Source organism: Olea europaea, unplaced genomic scaffold (genome assembly GCF_002742605.1).
Source record: "Olea europaea var. sylvestris unplaced genomic scaffold, O_europaea_v1 scaffold2146, whole genome shotgun sequence".
In the NCBI taxonomy this organism is placed as follows: Eukaryota; Viridiplantae; Streptophyta; class Magnoliopsida; order Lamiales; family Oleaceae; genus Olea; species Olea europaea.
The window spans coordinates 129,717-155,095 of record NW_019239435.1 but is presented as its reverse complement, the minus strand read 5'-3'; the positions used below and the strand labels follow the sequence as shown (position 1 = coordinate 155,095).

At 37.7% G+C, this 25,379-nt stretch overlaps 1 protein-coding gene across 1 annotated transcript; it reads right to left on the bottom strand.

The window, feature by feature from the left end:
- Window position 1: 1 nt before the first annotated feature.
- On the bottom strand, window positions 2–10,277 carry LOC111380444. The gene is made up of 12 exons (XM_023004011.1): window positions 10,138–10,277; window positions 9,913–10,018; window positions 9,739–9,802; window positions 9,557–9,658; window positions 9,090–9,154; window positions 6,375–6,470; window positions 5,741–5,820; window positions 5,444–5,660; window positions 4,451–4,506; window positions 2,114–2,242; window positions 477–660; window positions 2–365 (listed from the first exon to the last, which is right to left on the bottom strand). Exons 1-12 carry the CDS (start codon window positions 10,200–10,202, stop codon window positions 210–212), a joined length of 1,320 nt encoding a protein of 439 aa, XP_022859779.1. The 5' UTR covers window positions 10,203–10,277; the 3' UTR covers window positions 2–209.
- Window positions 10,278–25,379: the final 15,102 nt, after the last annotated feature.

Sequence of the window (25,379 nt, the reverse complement as noted above, 5' to 3'; positions counted from 1 at the left end):
ATGAAGCAACTATAATGCAGTTTCAAGGTTGTCATGTGTAAACTCTCGAAATGACATAGGTTTTTAAATAAATTGCTTCAACAAACAACACAACTAAACACGTAAATTGGTTGTCTTCTTCAAATTTCATTATGAAGCTTATTTAACAAAAGTTATTCGGTAATAACAACTAGAAGATACTAACTAGCAAAGGCGGAGATCCATCTAGTCTAGAGTAGTTTGTAGCATGATGAATGAGCATGACTGAGAAAGTCACTTCGAGGCACTAACTCTTCGCGCATTTGTTGCATCAGTATTTCTTCTATACTGTCCAAAAAGCTCGATATGTTCTGACGCAAGTTAGCATTCAACGAGTTTGCCACTTCCTGATCAACATTCAAAATAACAAATATTGGAATTTAATTGCAAAACCAATTTTTATTTCATCAGTTCAATGAAATGTCGTGATTAAGAGAGAGAGCAGGGAGACTACTCACCACAATCTTGCAAAGGAAGCTCAAAGAAATTTCCTTTGAGGACTGACTCGAGTTCTTGAGTGATATTAATTCCAATGCTGAGTTTAAGAACGGCCAGCCTTGAGACAACTTTATGAAAGCATCAACCCCACCCACCATATGTGCTACTATCATGTCTTCTCTATCCAAGTATTCGATGGAGTGCCTGCATCAATAACAAGAAATTGCACAAAAAGAAACAGGAATGAGAATTCTAAGACACAAAAACGTAAAGCACCATAGAATTGGCTACTTCTAGATCAAGAATATGACTTAACAACGAACAAGTTGTAGCACTACTTGTACAGGTAAGTGTTTGTGGTGTACATGGGCATGTACTGTGTACTAGATGGATGTATAGTACCTCAGGACATTTTTACAAAGGAGTTAGCATAATAGTTCTCATGATGCACCCTTCTATCTAGCTAATATCTCATGATGGACTCGGTTCTTTGCAATTCTTATTGCAGCTTGATTACCACATAACATATTCATTGACTTCTCAGTAGTTCAAGTAACCTTATCAGCAACATTCCTTCTCATATATTGTGTGCCATAGTCGTGAATTCAGCCTCATCACTTCTTGCAGCTACATGATGTTTCTTGCTTCACCATGTAGCCCCTGTTTGACAACCATTAAAATGAATTTTTAGGGGAAAATGAGTTTTGGTATAGTGATTAGATGGAGAATGTGGTTAAAAGTAGGCAAAAGTTTTAAATTTACATGCAAAATATTATATGCGAGAATATATGATTGAAAATAAATTTGAGAAAAAAAAGTGTTGTTGTAATGGTTGTCAAACAGGGGCATAATAAGATTCCCCTTCACATAAGTGCAATAATCAGAGGTAGATCTTTTGTGGGCAAGTAAGCCAGCCCAATCGGCATTTGGAAATATTTCAACATTCCTGTTTGTAACTTTTCAAAAGTACAAGCCCTTACTGGAGTCATCTTTAGATATATGAGGATCCAACATACAGAATCAAGACGGTCCTCTATTCGGTTATTCATGAACTTCCTAACCACACTTACTGAGAAACTAAAGTTTGGTCTTTGTATGAGAAATATATATCAATTTTCCTAAACGTCTTAGGTATCTTCCTTTGACAACTGGAGAGCTTCCTTTCACTCCAACTTTACATGTTGGATCCATGGAGGTGTCTGCAGGCTTGCATCGTAGCATTCCAGTTTCGTTTAGTAAGTCTACTGGTGGAGAACAAATTACAAGTTTACCGACTACTGTAGATAAGGATCCATCAGCTATTCTAACTTTATAGTTTTCAGAGCTAGATAGATTTTATTTTTTTTTGGTTGCTCACGCAGCATAGACATTATAACTTTATAGGTTGCATATCAAATGAAAACTTAAATGTCCATTGATTTGAAAGATGAATTGTCTAATTGCAACAGTTTATGTTTATTTGCAAAATATTTTCATTTTCAATTAATATGTGTGATTTAACTAGGAGAGAATCTTTTCAGGCAAGTCAAATTCAGAAGCCTCCGTAAGTTCAGTACAAGGTTATAATATAATCTATCAAACAGCTAAAGTTAAGTGAAATTGCACAATTTTGAAGTGCAGAGTTTCAATAAAACATGAAGTGCGGATAATGACTGACCTCGACGTATTTGCACTCTTCACCACATATCGCCTAAGTGAGAAAAGAGAAATTCTATCTTGTACCCTTCTTACAAACCACTCCAAAGAAGACCTGTTGTCGTTGACTGACAATGGAGAAAAAAGTTGCCTGGACACCACATAATTCAAATTTCCAGGAGAAATAAAACCAATTACAAGTAACGAAATGAACAAAGAATGAAGCATATGGTTTTTATTTATTTTTTGGATGAAAAATAACACTAGTGTTATATTTGCTTAAGGTGAACCCTCATTGCATCTCAGTATGAACTTTTGATGCATAGCCTCTATGTTCCCTGGTTGTTTGCTCTTATGGTTAAACCATGCAAATTCTACTCTTCAATTGAAGTCGTGCATATGAAACATAGAGGCTGGACATGGATTTGGATGTGTGTTGTCTTAATGCTCAACCTTGGAGGGATAAACATTAATTAATTATACATTTATGCATTAGAACTTACATGGCAAAAATGATACAGAAGATGTGGACTAAAGTTTGAGTTGATATTAAACCTTAGGGGAAAAGCCTCTTGATGTAGTTTTAGAAGCTAACCCTGACCCTAATTTGAATGCCTTACTATAATTTCCAAAGTATATGTATTTCCTGCACTTATATTCTTATTATAATCTTGTGATGGAAGACACATATTAATCTGAAGGCAATTGCACAGGTGTTCGTAAAAAATTGAATATTTCTTGTTCCATTTGTTTTTATTTGAGGATCTCCTTGAGGGTAACAGAAAGCGCATCACAAGTTAGGATTAAGAATGGGATCCAAATAACCAACCATACTAGGAGATGAGTTAATAAGAGTGGAAAACTGGAAGCTAAAATTATGTAGGGTACGAGTTCATTATATAAAGTTTTACCTCAACTGTTGTTAGTCCATTATATGGATTTTGATTCACCATTCACTGTTAAGGCCACTGATTATATCATAGTGCAAGCTATCGAATATTCCTATACTAAATCTCTATATCAAGGTCATCCTTGCCTTTGCATAAAAATGAATGGCAATCAAAACAAAGCTATCAAAGCTACTTTCAACTGGAGATTTTTCTTGTAATATTGATCATCCATTTCTGCTATTGTAAACTAAAATGCATTGCACAAATCTTAACCACTTACAGTTCAGACAATAACATTGTATTTGACTAGACATCTGTCTTTATTAAACTTCACTGTGAATGCCAACCAATAATGCCACTAGCAACCCATGGCTTTAGTGAAAATTTGAAAATATAATGTTCAAATTGATACCATTTTGCAACCTCTTCCCACCTTTAATGGTCAAAGATGGTAAGTTTCTCCATTTAACATAGAATGGTAGTCTTCCCTTTTTAGGGTGTTAAAAAATGGGTTTAATTGATGTTTATCGGATTTTCTTTTTCTTTTTTTCTGATGCTATTAGGAATTTGGGGGAACCAAATATAATTGAATTCTTAGCTGGCTTTGCTGGTAACAGTGCTTATGTGAGGTAGCAGCATTGTAGGGCAATCTTCTATTTCTTGTCTGATTGTAAAACTGGTAGTGTGGAGGTGATAATAGTAATGGTGCTTATTTGGACAATAACGAGGATGATTTGGAGGCTGTGCCACTGGTGGAGATAATGGGGTTTTGGAGGGTTTGGTGGTCACTCTCTGTCGAGTTTATTTGTGCAGTGACCATGTTAGTGATTGTTGGCTGAAATGATGGGTTCTTTTCTTCCCCATTTGTGGTTGAAGTAGCAGTAGTGGTATTTTCCTTTTTTAGTTCAGTCATGTAAACTTGGATGAAATCATGGTGGTCTTGGACCTTGTGGCAGCAGGGCAGGCTGTGTGGCCACCTGGTGGAAGCATTATTTATCTCTTGCTTCCATTCGTCGTGGGCAAAGGATGTAACAAGACCAAAAGAAAATGGTATAGGGCTCTCTCTAAAAACATTTTCAAGGGTTAAAAGGGGAAAAGCCAAAAAACTCTTCACATCATACAAAAACTGGTCCTAGTACCCAAATGTTCAATACGAAATGAATCATTTATTCCCATCCCACCACCACTGTCATCCTTATCCTAATCATTGGCATCGTTGCCACCAAAACAATTGATATTATCATCATCCTATTCATAGGCTGCACCATTGACTAACTACTTTTCCAATTATATGATATTATCATTTGTACTTAAGTCCTGCATGAGTTTCAACTATCTAGTATATTAAAAACTGTGATCTTTGAAGCAATCTAGATTTCCCTAAAAGTTTCTAGTCCGCATTTAAATTTACAGCTTTGTGAGAATAGAAGAACTTTAATCATATATAAAGTAATCAAAGAACACAAAACCTGAACGATTTCGCAGCGTCAACAATGTCGCCTATGTATACATCATTTGGGAAAATCTGCACAAGTCAAAATGGAAATATGAAAACACTATAACTACTCAGATAACAATGAAATTAAGGTAATATACTGAGAATTGCGTGTCTTTGATTGGAGTTAAAAAAAATAAAAATAAAAAACATGCAGAAACAGTACAAAATAGAAGATGCAACATTAAAGTTTATAATTATCACTTGACATAAATAATCACACCAAGGGTTTTTGGGTTTCTATTTTACCAGCTTTTGGGATATTCCCTGAAGACAATTTGTGTTTTACAGACACTTTAAAGTTAAAAACTTGTCTTGATATATAATGAACGCTAGTACAAGTCTTTCAACTATAGGATGATAGCATGATATCCTATCGTATTAAGATGGTATTTAATTTAACTGTATCATATTGCAGCAAGCCAATTAGATGCCATGGAGTATTAGGTAACCAAGCCGCCACTAAAGAAACAGACTTAATGCAATTAACACTTTGCTTTTTGCAGATTACATATCTACTAGAATGTTTTACTTCTATGCCAATAGCAGACATGCCATGAGCAAAGCATAGAAGATTGGAGGTTTACAGAAACCCTGTGATAAAAAGGCTAAATATCCAAATGTCTGACAATCAAGAAGTCATAATGAATATTTTAAGGTAAAAAGGGAATAAATATAGATGACAGAATAATCTGACATCTGGATTTAAGGAAAGGAACGTGAAAATTTTTCCCAGGGTGGTCCATCTCTTAAGAACCTGCTATTGAAGAAAACGTCAGTTCAATGCTATTTAATATTTCAATATTATCAAATTTAAAGGGATTTTAATGTTCTTTATTAGATCATGCTCCAATAGTTTCAAGTAAGTTCTGTGAAGTAATGAACCTATTTCTGAAATCCTGTAGAGTGACAACCAATAATAAGTTTAAACTTCTTCCATTTCACAAAACTTTAAAAGCAGCCTCACCTCAACATTTTTTGGTTCCAAGGTTCCATCTACAGTTTCTACTATCAATTCATGATTCAGTTCTAATGGATCGATGGCACCTTCTATCTTTTGCTGGCTAATAATGCTTTCAAAATTTGGAATGTATGTCTTCAGCGACAATCTAATGCAGTTTTCTTCAAATTCAATTACTCTAACACCTGTCAATGCATCTTCGAATTTTTCTACAGCTTCAAACCTGCACAAGATATATATATCAAGCTGTCAGAGAAATCAGGGAAAACGAATATTCTTAAATTTTCTGAGCAGACAGAAAACCTCTCAAGAATGCAGTTTAGATTCTGCAATGACTTCAGTGTCATCTTGTTATTCTCAATCTGATGACTGAGTTCCAGCATCTTAAAGGAAAACAAAAAAAGGTCAAAGGTCAGAGGTCAGATATTTTACTCAACAAATGGATTTCACATGCCAACAGAGAAAAATACTAAGAAATGGGATTAATTAAGAATATAATTTCATGAAACAATTCTTTCCAACAGAAATATATTGAAACGAACAGGAAAAAGTTCTAGAACCCCGAAAAACCTACCCTCTCACTCACAAACCACCAAAAGTTTTTAGTTTCCAGATGTATAAACGATAATGGTACGTTATAAATCATAATAAGACATAATAGCACATGTTTGAGCCCCCTTATAATCTAAGAATGCATTTTGGAATAGTAGATTAATAGAGAATGTGTAGTTAAAAAATAAGAAAAAGTTTTGGATTTGATATTATAGCAACACATACACACAGCCCCGTATTAGGAGCACTAAGTTCATTATTTATCAGATCTCGATACATACTTCCTGGTCTAATCTTTCGGTGTTAAACTCCATTTTCAAAAGCTATATCTTGGATCTTAATTACAAAATCATAGAAATATCAAGACCCATAGGTGTGGGTGAACCTTAAATTTTGTGTCTTTGTGTGCAGACATGTTTGTTTCATCCTCTGTTTGGTCACAGCAATCTGTAAGCATATCGCTTTTTGCTTTCTCAAGGCTCTGCAATACATGACAACATAGTAAATATCTAACAAAATTAACAGCAGATTATGGATGAAATAAATGCTAAGGCGCATATAGATAAGGAATAGAATATCCAAGAAATATAGTTGTTTAAGGAACTAACTTTTATCTTTTGAGAATAGTACAAGCCATGACTAGGGGAGGACCTAGGATTGTAGAGTTGTGGGGGCAAAATCTTGAAGTACAAAATTTTAATTGTGGGGGCAAAATCAATAACTACGAGGAATTTAAAATAAGAATGAAAGCATTGGGAGTTGAGTGTGGGGGCAACTGACCCCACTGCCCCCATACTAAATCCACCCTTGGCCATGAGACTTTGTACATATTCAGGGAAGGAATTAATTAACTCTAAGAAATGAATTATCCTTATAACATATAGTACAATTTATTCAGCATGTTCCCCCCTCTAATGAGAGGACTGAATTCTATTTTGAATGGGGGCCAAACTCTGAAAACTCATTTGCAATTTGGAATTCTCCAACTTATTTCCATATCTTAGGAAATAACATTTTGAATTTTAGCCCCCATTTCGCCCCCATTTTTTCCAATTTTTAAAGGTTGGAATAGTTTTTTTTTTTTTTTTTTTTTTTTTTTAAAGAATTTATGGTTAAAAAAGAATGAAAAGTCTTCAATTTACATGTAATATTATTTTATGGAAGATTGCGGGTTTAAAATAAGAGATAAAAAAAAAAAAAGAAAATGGGGGCCAATCGTGGGCTTAGTTTCACTCACCAAATAAACCCTTAACAATAATGTAATTTCTATGGCACAAATCAAACTTCCATATATGAGAACGGGGAAAAAAAATCCGAAGTCATAATGATTTACTAGGCTCCCGCTTGGCCCCCATTAATTTTCATTCCCTTACATTATATTTTTCTCTCTCCTATTTTTAACCACACAATCATATACAAAATAATATTATACGTAAATCGAAAACTTTTTTTTTCAACCACTCATTGTTCAAAAAAACACTATTCCATCCATTTCATTTCCTAAGAAATGGGGGCCAAACGGGGACTAGAACCATATTTCCATTGTTGCACAACAAAACTGGCATACAAAAGAGAAAACCATAGAGGTGGGCAAAATCCCCTATAACCGGACAATAAAAACTAAAATTTTGTTCTGTGACACCAAGAACGGGCTAGATCGGTCCATTTCTCGTTTTTTTTCTTTTCTTTTCTTTTTGTAGAACCAAAAACCAAATTGGTTACATATTTGATTGTTCAGTGCAATTGTACTCACCTTATCCAGAATATAACATAAAAGCAATTCCCAGAGCCCTAAATTTCATTTCTGATCTCACCCCTCCCAATTCCCATAGCATTCTCTCTTCGCAACTTTCAATTCTCTTGGTACCCTCACATATTATCTTCTAACCACCTACCAACCCAGCTGGCTCGTGTCATACAGATGTATTACTTCGTCAATGTTTGGTGTGTGATGAATAAAAATAAATAAAAAATTGGGAGCTCTTAAAACTTGTGGACCTTTATTTGAAGGTGAGATGAGGTTGCATACAGTTGGTGTTGGGATGATTTCTTGCAATGAGAATAGAAGAGTCATTAGTGCTTTTCAGGATATTGTTAATAAGTAGATTGATTGCATTTCCTCTTTGAAAAAGTTGGCTACCTTTACCTCCTAATATACATTCTAAATTATCTCTAGTTGAATGAAAATTTGAGGACCCGAAACTAAGATGTAAAGGGATCAGTAAATGACTGGAAGTATTAAGATTTGAAAGCAGAGAAGAATGGCCATTGACTTCTGATTTTGATTTCTGTATATCATTTGATTTGCATTTTTCCTTTTTATATATTTCTTCGCTGTTTTATTGAAAATGGAGTAAAATGTGGTATAGTAATTCTCGGTTATGTCTTCCATGCAAAAGAATATGTATGATCAAGAGCGGTACGAACTGGAAAGATTCGCACTAACGGTGGGGAAGCAAGAAACAAGGTTTAATTTCAATTCACATTAAACATATCTGTGTAGCACTTCTACTATAATATTTATCACATTGTGCTGAGTAATTTTTTTTGTCCAGTAGATTAGGAATTTCCAAGTGATGAGGCATCATTCCAAAAGGTGTTAAACAAATTTTTAATACATTAGAAGCTTGAAATAGAATGAAAGGTACATTTTTAGAGGTGGCACCATATGAACGTATCACAGATGAAAAATCCAATAAACAAATGCATTTATGGAGAACGGAGAGAGGCGAATTGTTGAGACCTGACCTCTGCAAATATAACATATTTTGTAATTTAATGTAAATAAAAGTTCAATCCAGTCCACAACCATTTGAAATGGACTGGATCTGACCACAACCAAACCAAATCAGCCCGGTTCTGTAATCTTCTTTCCGGAGAACCACTTGGTCCTCTATGAAAAGAACCAAAATTGTTTTCTGAAAAACAGAACTGAACTAGGCCTTCCTTCCCCTACTTAATCAATTGTGAATCCTTCTTACTTTATGTCAGGATAACCAACCAAAACCAATGTTTCAATACATAAATAAACTGCAATTGCTCTTTGACGTCGAAGAATTACTTATCAAGCATGGTCAATATTTGGAGTAAATGCACGAACCTGCGATTCAATGAAATTCAGTGAACAGTTTATTCCCTCTAGCTCACTGCCCAAATTGCTATAATCTGCAACATGAAAAACATTAATCATCTACCACAGTATTGTAACAGCAATAGCAATAACAATGTGCTTATTAAGAATAACCAATAAAATTAAGTACCATGAAATAATCAATTTTATAGCAATCACAGCAAGATTCTCCCTGTCCGTTGCTATTGTCACAATTAGAATGCTTGTGAGTGTCAGTTTTTGTGAAAGCTACAAATATGAATGTTCCAGCATTTTTCAATACTTCTTAGTTTCCAACAAAGTTATTTCTTTATAGCATGAAAGGCACAAGCTACATGTAAATAAATAAATGGCATACAATATCTTCCACGATATAGACAAGTCAATGCTATAAGTGAAGTTCTGATAATAATAATAATGGGACAGCGGTAGTAATTATAACCTCATAAAAATCCCACCTTCCATATATATCCTCGTAAGCTCATCGATTTCACTATCAATTTTCGCATTTTCACCCTCCACTGCACTTAGTTCAGTCTTTAAACGCTGAAAAAGATCACCTAAATATACACCACTTATTATTCAACATTACCAGAAAACCCCACAAAAAAATTATAATTAGTAATAAATCCTTTATTACCTAGGTCTTCATCTGGTAACAAGCTTAATTGCAAAGACTCCGAGACTACTTGATTGATTTTCTTCTGCAAAATATATCCCGTTGAAATTTCGCCTAAAAATGTGAATACTGAAACACTACATATCTGAATTTTACAGAAATGGCGATTCAGGACATGGGATTCGAGTTATTTACCTCAAGCTCATGAGCACACTCCTTCAGTAATTTATCCGTCTCCTCCAGGCTATTTTCAGCGCCATTATACGAATTTTCATAAAAACCTCTGAGCTCCCCAATTCGACTGTAATCAAATTAAATCAAAACTGTATAAGTAGAAAAATAAATATATAAATAGATACGTATATTCGTATATAGATGTAAAAATATGTATTTATCTATAGGTGTGTGCGAAAATGGAACCTTCGAAGGGAGTTAATGTCAAGTGGGATTGAGGAAGAACGGGAGAGAATTTCTCCATCGCTCATATTCTGTGAATATTTTGGCAATTTCAGTGGAATTTTTCTGAATTTTCTGCGTGAAATTTTATCTCTGTTTCTGAATTCCCGCCAATGGCGTTAAATGGAGCAAGGCCTAGTATTTGAAAATAAGCCCAAGAAGTCATGGGCTCCTGCCCAAAGTGGCTTCCACACACCCCAAGGAGCATACAAAATAAAGAGTCTGTTTGGGAGTGATTTTGAGAATTGATCTTTTGACCGTTAGGAGAAAAGTGGGGTCCATCTATAAGAGAAAAAGTCAAATATGACTACTGAAGTAGTAAAATAACAGTCAAAAATTTAATTTTTTGGGTAAAAAAATCGAGCCCAAACAGGCTCAAATGATTTTACTATTTGTATATAAAAATAGAATAATACCTTACGTACACTAGGCTTTTCGGGATAAAGATGATTGTACATAATTTGAAGTACATAATGGTGTCCTCCCACTCACATGAATGGGCTCACTTGAATAAAAATATTCGAGTGGGAGCAGAAAATCTGTAGTCTTCGCCAAAAAAACAAAAATCCATTCGTGCTCCAATTTTTTCCCCAATATTTACGCAACCGTGAGTGGCCTTAAGCTCCCACGCCAAGCACTCACCGTCACCACTGGCTGACGCCGACACCACCTGCACTCCCAAACCCATTTCATTTCACTTCTCGATTCTCTGTGAATTGAGAAGAAATTCACCAACTGGGAGAAGACTAGAATGTCTTGAGACAAGAACTAAAGATGAAGAGATGCTGCAGATGGCAATGATTATTGGCATGATTTTGTTGTTGTTGAGACTGTAGACTTTGTAGATAACGAGGACAAAGAAACCCTCTCCAATTACACTTGAGGAAGTTATAAGGAGGAGCAAGATGTCGACTATGGAAGAAGAAGAAATTGTTGAGCCTGGAAAGGAAGTAGAAATGGAGATTCTCCACTATGATGATTTAGCTTGTTGATCAATTAAAACCTATCAATGTGTTGATATATATTGGTATTTGGTGGTGTACAGAGCCTTCTAGTGTGTATGAATTTTCTTGGCCAACTTGCTAAAATTAATGTATTGGCGATTGCTTTGATTTGCATATCCTAATGTTTATGAACAAATGTTTATGTATTGGTGAGGTCATTTACTCATCTTTTGTGAAGATTGCCTTGATTTTTTCACCAATTTAAGTTGAAAATTTTCATTCAACACCATTTTAAGCATAAGGTGATGGGTGCATTAAAACCAGAAGGCACAACATCTTGACATTTCAATTGAATTAAAATTCTTACCAAGAATGCACATTACATCCATTATACATTCTACAGGAATGCACATCACTGAAGTAAAATTCTTAACATGAATCCGGGCAAAACCATCACCACGCCTGCTGCTAAACATTTACAAGACTAAAAGATTCTTCCACAATGCAGTGAATTTCTTGTTGCAACGTGAGTTTTAATTCTTCAGTTCCTCTCGACTCTGTGGAACATCAAGAGCAATCGACTAACAATTCTTTCACAGCCATCCTTAGACCAAGCTAAGATAAAGCATACCTAATCTTTGTATGTAACAACCCACAAAAACCACACAAACCCACACTTCCACATATTCTGAAAATCATCTTCGCACTATTAAAATCACCCTTAACAGAAAAATGAAGAAAAAGAAGAGATTTTCGAATTTTCTTTTGAACAGGCCGTCCATTTGCACGCTAACTACTCCTTGCTCGAACTTCTGAAATCAAATGGATGTTGCTTCTTCACGCTTCAGTTGGACTCTTAAAGTGGTCAACAATGGCGAGTGGGAGTTTCGACCAACTGTGTATCTGGATTTGAGGATTAAGGTTTACAATGTCACGATGCATGAGAGAACTGTGGTGGGATTTCGTGTTTTGTTGGGCTTTCATGATTACACTATGGCCGGACATGAACACTGGTCGGGTAGTCGAAAGTTGGCTGGAGATGGAGAAAGGTGAGTAACGGGCTTCTCTGCCAGGTTTTTAGGGGAAAATGGAAGGAAAAGAAATAACTAGGTAAGTCTTTCCCCTTTTTCTTTCTTTACTGTTTACCCTTTTTTTCCCCTTAGCCACGCCACTTTTTCTGAATACCTGCACAAGTTTTGTGATTTCTTTCATGTACGTATAGCACTATTGATAAAAATGTCACTGTTTCGCGTGGGTAGTCGCTAACAATTAAAAAGGGATCAGATGATTGTGTAAGGAACAAACCTCTTGAGACAAAGTCCCAAAAATGGGTGTTTTATTGGCAATAACTTTACAATTGGAACTTAAACAAAATGCCTCCAAGGGGCGCAAGCACGCGAGTATTGAAAAAAAAGCTTAAATCTAAACTAAGAAATTGAAGTTATATATTCTCTGTTTGAGAGTGTTTGATTCGGGGTCTTTTGTTTTATGTCTTTTCTACCTTTTATATTCCCTTGATGCTCTCTTTGTGATCAACCGCTTAAAAACTGCTCAATTGCTTTATAACTGCCCACTTTCTTCATGGTGGCCAACTTATCATGGAACTGCCGTCTCTAAATGCTGCCACTACTCTTTGTCGTCCAACCGTCTTCAACTGAACTTCTTGAATCGTGGGACCTGATAAGATTACCCAATAACTGTTTCAATAACTGTACTTTTGGATTACTATAATACCTTATGTTTGCTAAGATCCTGGGCGATTCGAAGGTTTGGGCGAGAACGGGTTATAACTCTGGGCGACTGCAAGGCACTTCATTCGCTCAGATCTTGGGTGTCTTGTAAGTTTGGGCGATGGTGTAACCGCGTTCGTGGGCTTCCACTGCATTCATTAATAACCCTATTTGGGCTTTCATCCTGAATTACCCAATTGGGCTTCATTCTTTGGATTATTCGAATTGAGCTGCACTTTTAGCATGTCAACAATTACCCCCCAATATGGCAGAATTAATACCACTTATTAATTTTTGCCATATTCACTTTGTGTTTCCCAACAACATTTGAAATTCTCAAGAATTTCAATCATTATCTTCTTCCATAGACTGAAAAGGTGCGATGTTGCAAACCCTTATAACCCCCAAATACACGCCATTTTATCGCACTACTAAATCACGTCTCATTGTTCTGCGCTTCTCTCTCGCAATATTACCGTTCATCTTCTTGCTTCTCTGCTAAGTTTCTCAAGCAAACCTCAACAAAACTTTATTTCGTTCCTAATGGCAGCTTCACAATCCCAATCTGACGACTCTTTCAGTTTTGAAGACTTCCAGAAGATCCTCACTCGGCCATATATAACTCCGAACTTCTTCGCACCAGCCAATGTCGAACTCAATGAGTTCTACCTAGGTCCTTCATTCAACAACGTCGAGGCCGTCGAACAAGTGGCGGTGGGCTAGCTGTTCCCTTGTACTCAAGGCCCTCCGTTTCTAAACTCTTTGTGCTGAGGCCGCTTCGCGAAAGAGGTATTCGTACTTGGTCTAAATCTGATGTCGTTTTCCGTAGATGGCATGCTCGCCTTGTAGACCATGGTCCTACCAAAGCAATTTTTGATAGTGCTAGGATTTCTGATTTGTTAGAAATCTCTCTTCAACCCCCTATTTTTAATTCAGCGCTTTTCTCTATTGTATTAAGTTTTTGGTCCTTTGAGTATAATACTTTTGTTTTCCCTCTTGGTCTCATATCCACTACTTTAAGGGATGTTGGGGGCCTTAGTAAATTTGCCACCATTGGATGGTACCATTTTTCCTGATATTTTGATTTCTGATGTCGCCCCAAAATTTGACAGAAAACTCACCGAGTCCTATTAAAGCCTGCAAAGCTGTTATAATCACTCGAGTGCTGAGCCTTTCCATGCTGAGCGTGTGGCCTTTATTCAGATTTGACTTTGTAAATATGTTCTGTGTGTGCCAAGCATGAAGCATTCTATGAGATATTTACCTATAGCTCATGAATTGGCGCGTGGCAGGCCCCTGAATTTGTGTTATTTCTTTTTGGCTACCCTCTATAGAGGCATGGCTTCTCTCCAATTCCAATTGAAGAATGGTGCGTTTCCCGCTGGCAGTGGGCCTCTTTGGTTCACTCAAATGTGGTTGAGAGCCTATTTTCCCTCACTTGGTGCTCTATCATTTTCCCTTCCTTCCGCTAGCTGCTATGGGCTAGCTATTGGCCCACTGAGCCCTGTAAATATGTCCAGAAGGGACATTTTTTTCACTCTTTTATACTTTGAATTCAATTCCTTCTTTCTTTCCTTTTCCTCCCTTTTTAACTCCAGATTATGTGCAACCCCCATCCACTCTGGACAGCGCGAGCACCTCTCTGCTCGTTTGGGTTCAGTTTTTGACCGGGAGGGAGTTATTCCATGATATTTTGACTCGAACCAATGCTAAAGCTGGGGCTGAAATATATGCTCCCCAATTTTTTGCTCGTCAACGTGGTTTTGGCCAAATTTGGCATGTTCCCCCTTGTTATTCTAGAAATTTGATAGATCGCTTCCACGCCATTAATAAGGCAGAGGCAGAAGTTATAGATGCTCGCAATATTCTTTTGACGAGTAACTTTTCATTAGCTCCCTTCAATCCTTGCCATGCTATCCATCCCCTTTTTAAACAACTCTAGCCATCAGTGCAGCGCAGATTGTTTGCAACTGATGTCAATCGCGCTTTCCATTTACTGGATCAGCCGGACATTTCTTCCATTTCTCCCATTTTGGTCACCCTATGTCCATTAGGAGTCCCTCCTCTCCCGCTCGTGCTAAACAGCCTGTTCGTCCATCTACTTCTCTTCCTGCCAAGCTTAATGCAGCTAAGAGTGCCCCAAACCGCAAACGGCCAGCCTCAGCATCTCCCGTTTTGGAGGATGATGATAATGATGATGATGACACTCCTCTTATTGTCAGGAGAAAGGTAATTAAATTAGTTTACTCACAAGCATACCTTTCTATACTTGGAACTTTTCTATGTGCTGATGGCTTATTCGGATTTCTCAGAAAAGCTCAACCTCTCCTTTGAAGGCTTTGGTGTTGGTAACTCCTACTCCATCACCCTTTGCTGAGGCTGCTTCATCCAAACCAGCTAATGAAAGGACTACGCTTAAAGAGAAACCTTCAGTTCCGGAATCCTCTTCACAATCAATGGATAAGCCACCTTCTTCTCAGGGCGTCAACCCTCCAAACGTTGAACCAGAAGGTAATACATTTTTTTGATATTTTACCTTTGCTTGTGCTATTGATTTTTGATTTGTTGCTTTTTGAGTTTTGCAGATGCTCCCATGGGTTTGCCCGTTGTGGCAAAGTCTTCTCGCTCAGACAAGGGGACGTCTTCACAAGTGGTGGAGCCACAGGTGGTAGATTTGGCTGGGGATATGCCACCTCTCAAGATTGCTGATGAGGTAATCTCTGCTTTACTTTTACTTCCACCTTGTTCATTGTAGTAAAAACCTTCAATGTTGGCAACTTTCTTTGCAGGATGCTGATAAGATTGTGTGTTCCATCCAGGACTTGTTCACTTCCTGGGGGCAAGTCAAGACGTCACGCCCTGCTTCAACCAGTCGTCCTTCTGCTTCTTCAGAGGAAGATATAAAGTTCCTCAAGCAGTCGATATTTGAGTATGTGTCCTTTATGGATATGGACATCGGTCAGGTTAGTGCTGCCAAACATAAGGATAAGCTTGAGCATTTGAGTGCGAAGTTGGAGCAAGCACTGACACTTCCCACGCTCAATCTTTCTGCTGATTTTAAAGTGACGTTGAAAGTTGTCCATTCTGAAGTTCTCTCCTTACTGGCCAAAAATGTTGAACTGAAGTACTCAATATCTTCGCGCTGTATCTGAAAGAGAATCTTTGCTTCTAGAGATCAACAAAGCTGAGGACGAATTGAAAGAAATCTCTTCTGAAGTCATGGTTGAAGACTCTTTGATGACTAGTTTGGCTGCACAAATGAAGGAGTTTCAAGCAAAGATGGACGACTGCAAAGCGAGAATGGCTGCCAAAAAATACAATGCCTCCCAAGGAATTGAGCGAACCAAGTCTTTGGTCGAACAGTACAAGAAGCTGGAGGTTGATGATGATTTTGTGGCTGAATTGAATGTCACTTCTTCTCAGCAGAGCTAGAATTGGAGGAGACTTAGGGAAATGATTCGTTCAGTCTGGGGCGATTTGTAATTAAGACATCTAATGCCTTAACTTTTCTTTTTGTAATTTCATATTAATTTTCCCCTTGTAACCTCGTACTGAATTCTAAACATACCAGCAACCATTATCATTAATGAACGATTAACTTGTCTTCTTGTGTATTTATTGACGTTGTCTTTAATCGTCAACCCCCCAAACATTTAACTGCTTTATGCTAAGATTCACGCACATTTTCTCTTGGTATTTCTGTCTCTTTCCCCAAGATTTCGGGCCATTTGATTCTAGTTACTAGGCACGAATGTGGTTGTTCATATTCTGTCTCTTCACCTTCACGCCTCTATAAATGCACTTATATTCCACACTTGTCATTTTCACTTCCATTTTCTTCTTCAAAACCAATTTGCTGCCATTGTTTGGTATTTTGACAATCGATCCAAAACCTTCGTCTTCCATGAAAATGGATCATTTGATCCGCCCATTTTGTCATCTTTCTTGATGTCGCCTTTGGTATGGGAGATATAGGAAATATTCTTTGGCCAGCAAAGTTCTTCCCATCGTCTTCATGTTCCTTACAAGGATTTCGATGAGGGAAGACAATTTTTGAGGACACCTGCAAGCCACCTTACTTACTGAGAATACTTCTCAGCCTCATTGCCCATCATTGCAGCGATGCATTTAGGAAAGCAATGTGAGGGTGCTTCTTCTTCCTTTCTCCTTGCTGAGAGTGCTTCTCGACCTCTCTGCTTGCCTTTGCAACAGTGCGGTCAGGATGACAATCAAGGCCAGTACACCCTCTTACTCGACGATCGACCAGGAGATTAGTTTGTTCTTAATTGTAGTTTATAGAGCATTTAGCATTTTGTATTTTGCAACTTTGTAATGAACGTTTGATAATAAAGGAATTTATTTGAACGTATTTCGCTCTGGCCCTTTTTACTCTACGATCGTTCAATGCGATTTGATTACGCTTTTATTTGTTCACTTTCCCATAAGGAAGGAACATATTTTTTTAAATATTTGCCATTAATGAACTTCATGTGCTTGATGCCATCTAAATCTTCCAAATGATGGGCTCCATTAGGCAACACATTATTTACTTTATATGGTCCTTCCCAATTGGACGACCATTTGCCATACTTTGGATCTTTGCTATCCAAAAGGAGTACTATTTTCCAAACCAATTCGCCCAGGCTGAACGACCTGGCTATAACTTTTTTATTATTAAAATTTAGTCATTCTTCGTTTTTGAACTTGCAATCTATCTAGGACGTCAAACTTTAATTCGTCCAACTCCAATAAGTCTTGAACTAGTGATTCGGTATACTCATCACCACCTAACTTATGTTGCAAACACACTCTGATTGATTGCACGTTGATTTCCATGGGCAAAACGGCCTCTTGTCCATAAGTAAGTTGGAAAGGAGTAATTTTTGTACTTGACCGAGGCGACATCCTATAAGCCCATAAGGCCTTGTTTAGACATTCGTGCCAATTTCTGGCATTTTTATCTATCATTTTCCTTATGATATTTTTTAGAATCTTATTAGAAGATTCTGTTTGTCCATTGGATTGAGCGTAATATGGTGTGGAGTTCACTAATTTAACTTCAAACTCGCCCAAGAATTTATTCGCTTGATCCACATTTAAAGATATTCCGTGATCTACCATCAAAGTTTGTGAAATTCCAAATCTATAAATGATGTGGTCACAGATAAATTCTATGACATTCTTTTGGGTGATCTCCTTTAAAGGTATCGCTTCTACCCACTTAGTGAAATAATCAGTTGCAACTATAACAAAGGTATATTGCTTGGACGATGGGGGATAAATCTTCCCTATCAGGTCTATCGCCCAACCCTTAAACGGTCAAGATTTGATAATAGGGGCCATCTCTCGTACTGACACCCTTTGTATTGGACCATGCTTTTGGCATGCTAGACAACTCTTTGCATACTGAACGCATGATTCTCCCATCTTTGGCCAGAAATATCCATTCCTAATAATTAACCATCTCATCCTTTGGCCAGCTTGATGAGCTCCACATATCCTTTCGTGCACTTCAGCCATGATTGTCCTAGCTTCTTGCAAACTTACACATTTTAGCAATATACCATCAGAGCGTTTCTTAAACAACTCTTCATCTATCAGTGTATAGTTTAGCAAACGCAACTTCATTTTTCTACTATCTCCTTTATTAGGTTCTTTAAGAAACCTTTTAATCTCTACCCTCCAATCTATTGCATCTCCATCTTGTATGCAATGAATTTCAATCGTTCTCGCCCTTTTTTGGATCACGGGCAATATTGTTCCATACTCACAAGTAGATTTTCAATTTAAAACCTTTGAGCACCCTGAGGCCATCTGGGCCAATTCGTTTGCTACGTCATTAAACATCCTATTAACACATTGAAGCTCTATTTGGTCGAATTCTTCCAACAACTCTTGGGCGATTTCATATTGATTTATAATGGAATCACTTTGACATTTAAAATCACCAATAAATTGGTGAATTACCAATTGAGAATTGCCTCTAACGATCACATTCTTTATCCCTATATCTATCATTAATTCTAGGCCCACGATTAAGGCTTCGTATTCGGCCTGATTGTTGGTGCACATTCTGTTCAAAGTGAATGTGAACTTGTAACAAATCTCTAAAGGATTTATCAATGCTACCCCTACTCCTGCACCTTTAGAGGTTTTCGATCCATCAAAATATAAAATCCAAAGTTTTAATTCGAATGAATTGATCTCTAACTCAATTTCTTCAGGCATATCAAGGCATGAATGATCCGCCAAAAAATTAGCCAAAGCCTGATTTTTGACTGCCTTTTGGGGTATGTATTGTATTTTGAATTCTAATAAGGCTAATGTCCAAAGGCCTACCCTTTGGTGCAAAATAGGGCGAGAGAACATATACTTAACCAAATTTACTTTAGAAATTAAATAAACAGTTACGGGCCGTAAATAAACCCTTAATTTTGTTCATGTGAACTACAATGCAAGACATAATTTTTCAATGACAGAATAATTACATTCACATTTTGTTAACCATCTACTCAAGTAGTAAATCGCCCTTTCTTCAACAAATTGGTGTTCTTGCGCGACCATTCTAGCTATTGATTCTTCTTCAGCCGATACATACACTTTCATTGGCCGTCCTTGGATTGGTGACACCAACACTGGTGGACTTGATAAATATGTCTTTAGGCTTTCAAAAGCTTTTTGATGCTCTTCTTTCTAGACGAATTTGTCCTGATTTTTCAACTTTAAAAGCGACGAAAAACCTTTAGTTCGACCTGCACAGTTAGAAATAAAGCGTCTTAAAAAGTTTACTTGGCCGAGAAACCTTTGCAATTCGTTTTTGTTGCTAGGTGGTTTGGCCTCTAAAATGGCCTTCGTTTTATTTTTATCAAGTTCAATCCCCCTTTTGTGTACTAAGAAACCAAGAAAATTCCCTGCATTAACACCAAATACACATTTCAAAGAATTCAACTTTAGTTTATATTGCTTCATTCGCTCAGATGAACGTCTTAATTATTCAAAATAGTCCTCTTCTTTAAGGGATTTGACCACTATATCATCTACGTACACTTCAATAAACTTGCCTATCATATCATGAAAAATTAAATTCATTACCCTTTGATAAGTTGCTCCTGCATTTTTCAGGCTGAAAGGCATAACTACCCATTCAAAATATTCTAGAAACTCAGGGCATCTAAAGGCAATTTTGTGTACATCTTCCTCAGCTATATAAATTTGATTGTATCCTGAGTATCCATCCATGAAGGAATATATTATATGTCCGACAGTCGAGTCTACTAAAGAATCTACCGTGAACATTGGATATTCATCTTTAGGTGTGGCTATGTTTAGATTCCTAAAGTCTATGCACATCCTTAGTTTACCATTCTTTTTTAATACCGGCACGATATTGGACAACCATTCAACGTACCTGGCCGTTCTAATAAAGTTTACTTTTAATAATCGCTCTATCTGTTCCTTAATTTCAGGGAGTACATTAGGAGCGAAACGCCTAGGAGGTTGCCTATGAGGTTTAAAATTAGGCTTGGTAATCTATGTTCCACCAAATCTCTATCTAAACCAGGCATATGTTCATATTCCCAAGTAAAACAATCTGTGTACTCCTTTAATAAAGCTATTAATTTATCACTAACCTCTTGATTGAGCATTTGGCTGATGAACGTTGGACGATCTTCTCCTTCATTGCCAATATTCACTTTAAGTAGGGGGTCTTGTGCTTGAGCGTATCCAGGCTTGGCGATCCTTATCACTTCATCGTCCAGCTCCCTTGTAGGCACTTCTTCTTCTAAACAATCCACCTTGTTGACTTCTCGGCCAATACTTTGTTCCAACTCGAACACTGCCAATTTGTCTCTCAATGCTTTCAAGGTTGCTGCTTTTTTCGTCTCGTCCTTGCATTCTTTATTGAAAGCTATTAATTTGGCTTCGAAGGCCTGAATATCGGCCATATGTCTTTGTTGCTTATGACTCATTTAAAACTCCTTGATTATTCTTTTGTCAAATACTGTCTCCTTCAGGGCCACTATGTTTGGCCTCATCTGACTGAACATTCAGTGAATGCATCCATCGAAAACGGCTCTTCACTCTGCGCAACAATCTAAGTTTCTTCTCCATCTTGAACTACTCTGACAGGTCCATAATTTCCTTCGTACATGAACCTTTCTACTGAGTTTGCTTCTGTGACAAAAGGCCTATGATAGGCCTGCACCACCTCTGCTTCATCCTTGTCATTCCAAAAAATTAGGCACTAATGGAGCGATGAAGGTATACAGCGACTTCCGTATATCCAATCTCTTCCTAATAACACATTGAAACTAGTGGGACCATCTATCACAAAGAAGACTGTGGTCCTAGTAGTTGTTCCTATAGTTATGTCCAATGGCATAACCCCTTTAGTTGAAGTTGTCCCTCCATTGAAACTTGTCAGGATGACTTCCGTCGGGATCATATCACCTTCTGTCTTTGCAAAAATCCTCATCATCCTAGATGGAATGGTGTTTATAGCTGCTCCATTATCGACAAGCACTTTTGCCACAGGTATGCCGTTAACTAGAGTTTTAACGTACAATGGCCTCAAGTGCTTGGTCAATTTCATGGCTGGTCGCTTAAAAAGAACTTTTTCAGCAGCATCTATTTTCACTTCCTGCTTGTCCTCCGTCGAGTTACCCTTTTGTGATAAGTCAACGTGCCGCATATCGCACTGAACCTTTGTCTCCTGAATTTCCTTTTTACTGTTTTCTAATGTTTCTTCTTCAGTTACCCAATCTGTGGAGGAGGCATTATTCTTGGAGGTGATCCATACTTTTCAGAGCGAGGCACTCTCTTCTTCCTTTTGGGCGTCCCGTACAGCACATAAAAATCGAAAGAACGCCCAGATGGTTCTCCCAATAAGTCTACTTCTCGAACTCCCTCTCGATGTAATTGCTTCAATAGAGTATTGTACGATACTCCTCTTCTTCTTCTTTCCGCTTCTAGATCGATTTCCTCCTCGATGTCTATCATACCATCATCTTCTTTACCATTGTAGGCCTCTCTAGAAGTTTGGCCTTCTTCATATTCCAACATGCATGCTTCATCTTCGTTATCCTCCATTTCTTCTTCTCCTTTCTCTTTATTTTTGAATTCATTGGCTAGTAAATAGTTATTAGCCAGGACAGGAGGTAACGTACCAAATTGGATAGTAAGGGGCTGATCTGGATCTTCTCCATCCCCTCTGTCTCGCTCAAACTTCGACCTCCCAGAAGAAGTCTCGGGCAATTCTTCCATAGGTTCGCCCATACCAGTCTCTTCACTATCTTTAAGAACATTCTGATTAGCCACTTCGAGTAGTCTAGGTGCCTTAGGACGCAGCATTCCCTGTTGTTGCCTCATCATTCGCCCGTAATTCCGATGAAAACATCTTTGTTGGGTTCTAGTCATCTCATTGAAAGGTATCGCCCTTTCAGTCTCATACTGGAAAGAATGTCATACATTTAGTTGGCGAGATTGCGGTCTGAATGTTCTTTCATTATTTATTGGCCTGAACTACCTCTCAAAAGGCGGTCCCCTATAGAATAATGTACCCTGCCTTCTAACAGGCTGAGCGTTTGGGAAAAAATTAGGGCGATGGTGATGCTGCCATATCTCTGGTTTCTCTGCATTTGCACTTACTTCTTTTCTGCATCTTGCACACAAGATGTCTTCGTCCTTTTTGGGCTCCTTCCCTTTGATACATTCAAAGACACTGGAATGTGGTACAGGGTCTTCTTCTCCGTCATCTATAACCAACTTGAATTTTGGCAATTTGTTTTTGAAACCAGATGTCACCATGTTCACTCCAAGTGGCTGTGGAAAAAGATTTTCATCTACTGTCATCTTCCTCTTATCCTCGAACGTAATTCGTCCTGATTCAATGGCATCCTGTAACACATGGCGAAAAACCAAGCAGTTGTTAGTCAAATGTGACCATGCATTATACTACTTACAATATTTTTTACCCTTAATTTGTTCAGGGCTTGAAAATTTATGCTTATCGCCCAACTTTATCTGCTTATCCTTATATAATTTATCAAATAAAAGGTCAGCTTTGGTTACATCGAACGAGAACGTTCTAACCTTTATGTTTTCATCTTTTATAGGCTCATCCTTGCCCGACGATCTAGGCTTAGTCATTATAGGACAAGTATATGTGTCTCCTTTAACTAATTCGGCCAAACACATTTCGGTTTGATCGTAATACTCGTCGTTAATGGTATAAACATCAAAAATTGGGTCTCTATAATAAGTCTATTTGCTAGAATTTTTCATTTGTTCTTCCTCTCTTATTAATCATTCATATCTAATCACGTTCATATCTAATCACGTTCGCGCTCAATTGGAAAAGATCAGGAAATTCCTTATCTTGGAACTTTTTCTTCAGATCAAAGCTTAGACAACCTTGAGCGATTTTGACAAACTCCTTTTCGGGCAAAGGTACAAAACATTTACTTCTTGCTGTTTTGAACCTTTGAAGGAAACCTTTTGCCATTCGTTTGGCATTTGACGTAAATTTGCCAAATCGGCCAAAATAACTTCAGACTCAGTCTTATAAAACTGAGCGTGGAACAATTGCTCCAATTGTTGCCATGTTTGAACAGAGTTTGCTAGCAAATTGATGAACCAGGAGAAAGCTTCTCCTGTTAATGAACTAGGGAACAACCTCATTTTATGGTAATCAGTTACGTCACCACTTTGCAGTGTGAATTGCCCTATGTGTTCTAGAATAGACACCTCTCCTAAATCGGTAAATAGTTAAAATTCTAGCACTTTATACCCTCTAGGCCATGGATATGCTTGGTCTACCCAATCAGGATATGGCTTTGTGTAAGTCGGTCTAATGACAGGACGTACTCCAAAAGCCATCTGGTCCTATACGATTTCCATAATCTGATTCCTCAACATGACGTTGGGGTCATATGGAATTCCTACAGGTTGGTTGACCGGTTGATTTGCTTGAGGCCTGATGTTTGGTCCTTGATTGGCAACAAAGTTATCATGATTTGGGTCATTGTTACCATTAGCCTGAACATTTATTCCCTTATTAACACTTGGGGTATTCTGCCCATTATTTAGGACATTATCTCTTACATTTGGATTACCCCCGAGTTAGACGTACCAATGCCACTATTCTGATTTGGTATTGCACCACCCTCCTGGTTTGAAGTAGAGGGATCAAAAGGTGGTTCTACCCCTTGATTTAAACTTAGGACTGGGGGATTATGTCCCACAATTGTCCTAGTTTGAAAGTAGTTTGTAAGAGGCACAACTGGCTGACAAATTTGGCCTACTAACTTATTCATTATTTCGTTCAAAGTATTCAGTTGTTTGGCCATGTTGTCATAATGTGCATTCCCATTCTGGGTAAATCTTTTCATATTATGAATATTTCGTAGATTTACCTGTTCAACGACATCTTGTGTGAGTTCTCCGAGTAAGCACGCATGGTTCGAGGACTCAACTCTGTCATTGGTTCGTAACGACTATGATTGCTCTGGCTCTGTCCATCCGTTCGTGGAGAGCTATGCTGCTCCTCATATCGCTCGATCACAGACTGGACTCCTCCCTGACTTGCTGCTTCCTTATAGAATTTCTGAGGCATATTTGTTTCACCTTTTGTATCTTCAACACCAAACACCGAAGTCCCACCGGGCATGCCCAATTGTTTCGCGCGGGTAGTCGCTAACAATTAAAAAGGGATCGGACGATTGTGTAAGGGACAAACCTCTTGAAACAAAGTCCCAAAAGGGGTGTTTTATTGGCAATGACTTTACAATTGGAACTTAAACAGAATGCCTCCAAGGGGTGCAAGCACACGAGTATTGAAAGAAAAGCTTAAGTCTAAACTAAGAAATTGAAGTTACATATTCTCTGTTTGAGAGTGTTTGATTCGGGGTCTTTTGCTCTATATCTTTTTTCCCTTTTATATTCCCTTGATGCTCTCTTTGTGATCAATCGCTTAGAAACTGCTCAATTGCTTTATAATTGCCCACTTTCTTCATGGTGGCCAACTTATCGTGGAACTGCCGTCTCTAAATGCTGCCACTACTCTTTGTCGTCCAACCATCTTCAACTGAACTTCTTGAATCGTAGAACGTGATAAGATTACCCAATAACTGTTTCGATAACTGTACTTTTGGATAACCATAATACCTTATGTTTGCTAAGATCCTGGGCGATTCGAAGGTTTGGGCGAGAACGGGGTTATAACTCTGGGCGACTGCAAGACACTTCATTCGCTCAGATCTTGGGCGTCTTGTAAGTTTGGGCGATGGTGTTACCGCGTTCGTGGGCTTCCACTGCATTCATTAATAACCCTATTTGAGCTTTCATCCTGAATTGCCCAATTGGGCTTCATTCTTTGGGTTATTCGAATTGGACTGCACTTTTAGCGTGTCAACAGTTACATAAACAATAATTGAAAATGATGAGAAGGGAGAAAATTGAATAAAAAAATCCCAAATAGAGGAAATTTCACCCAATATATATATATATATATATATATATATATATATAGACT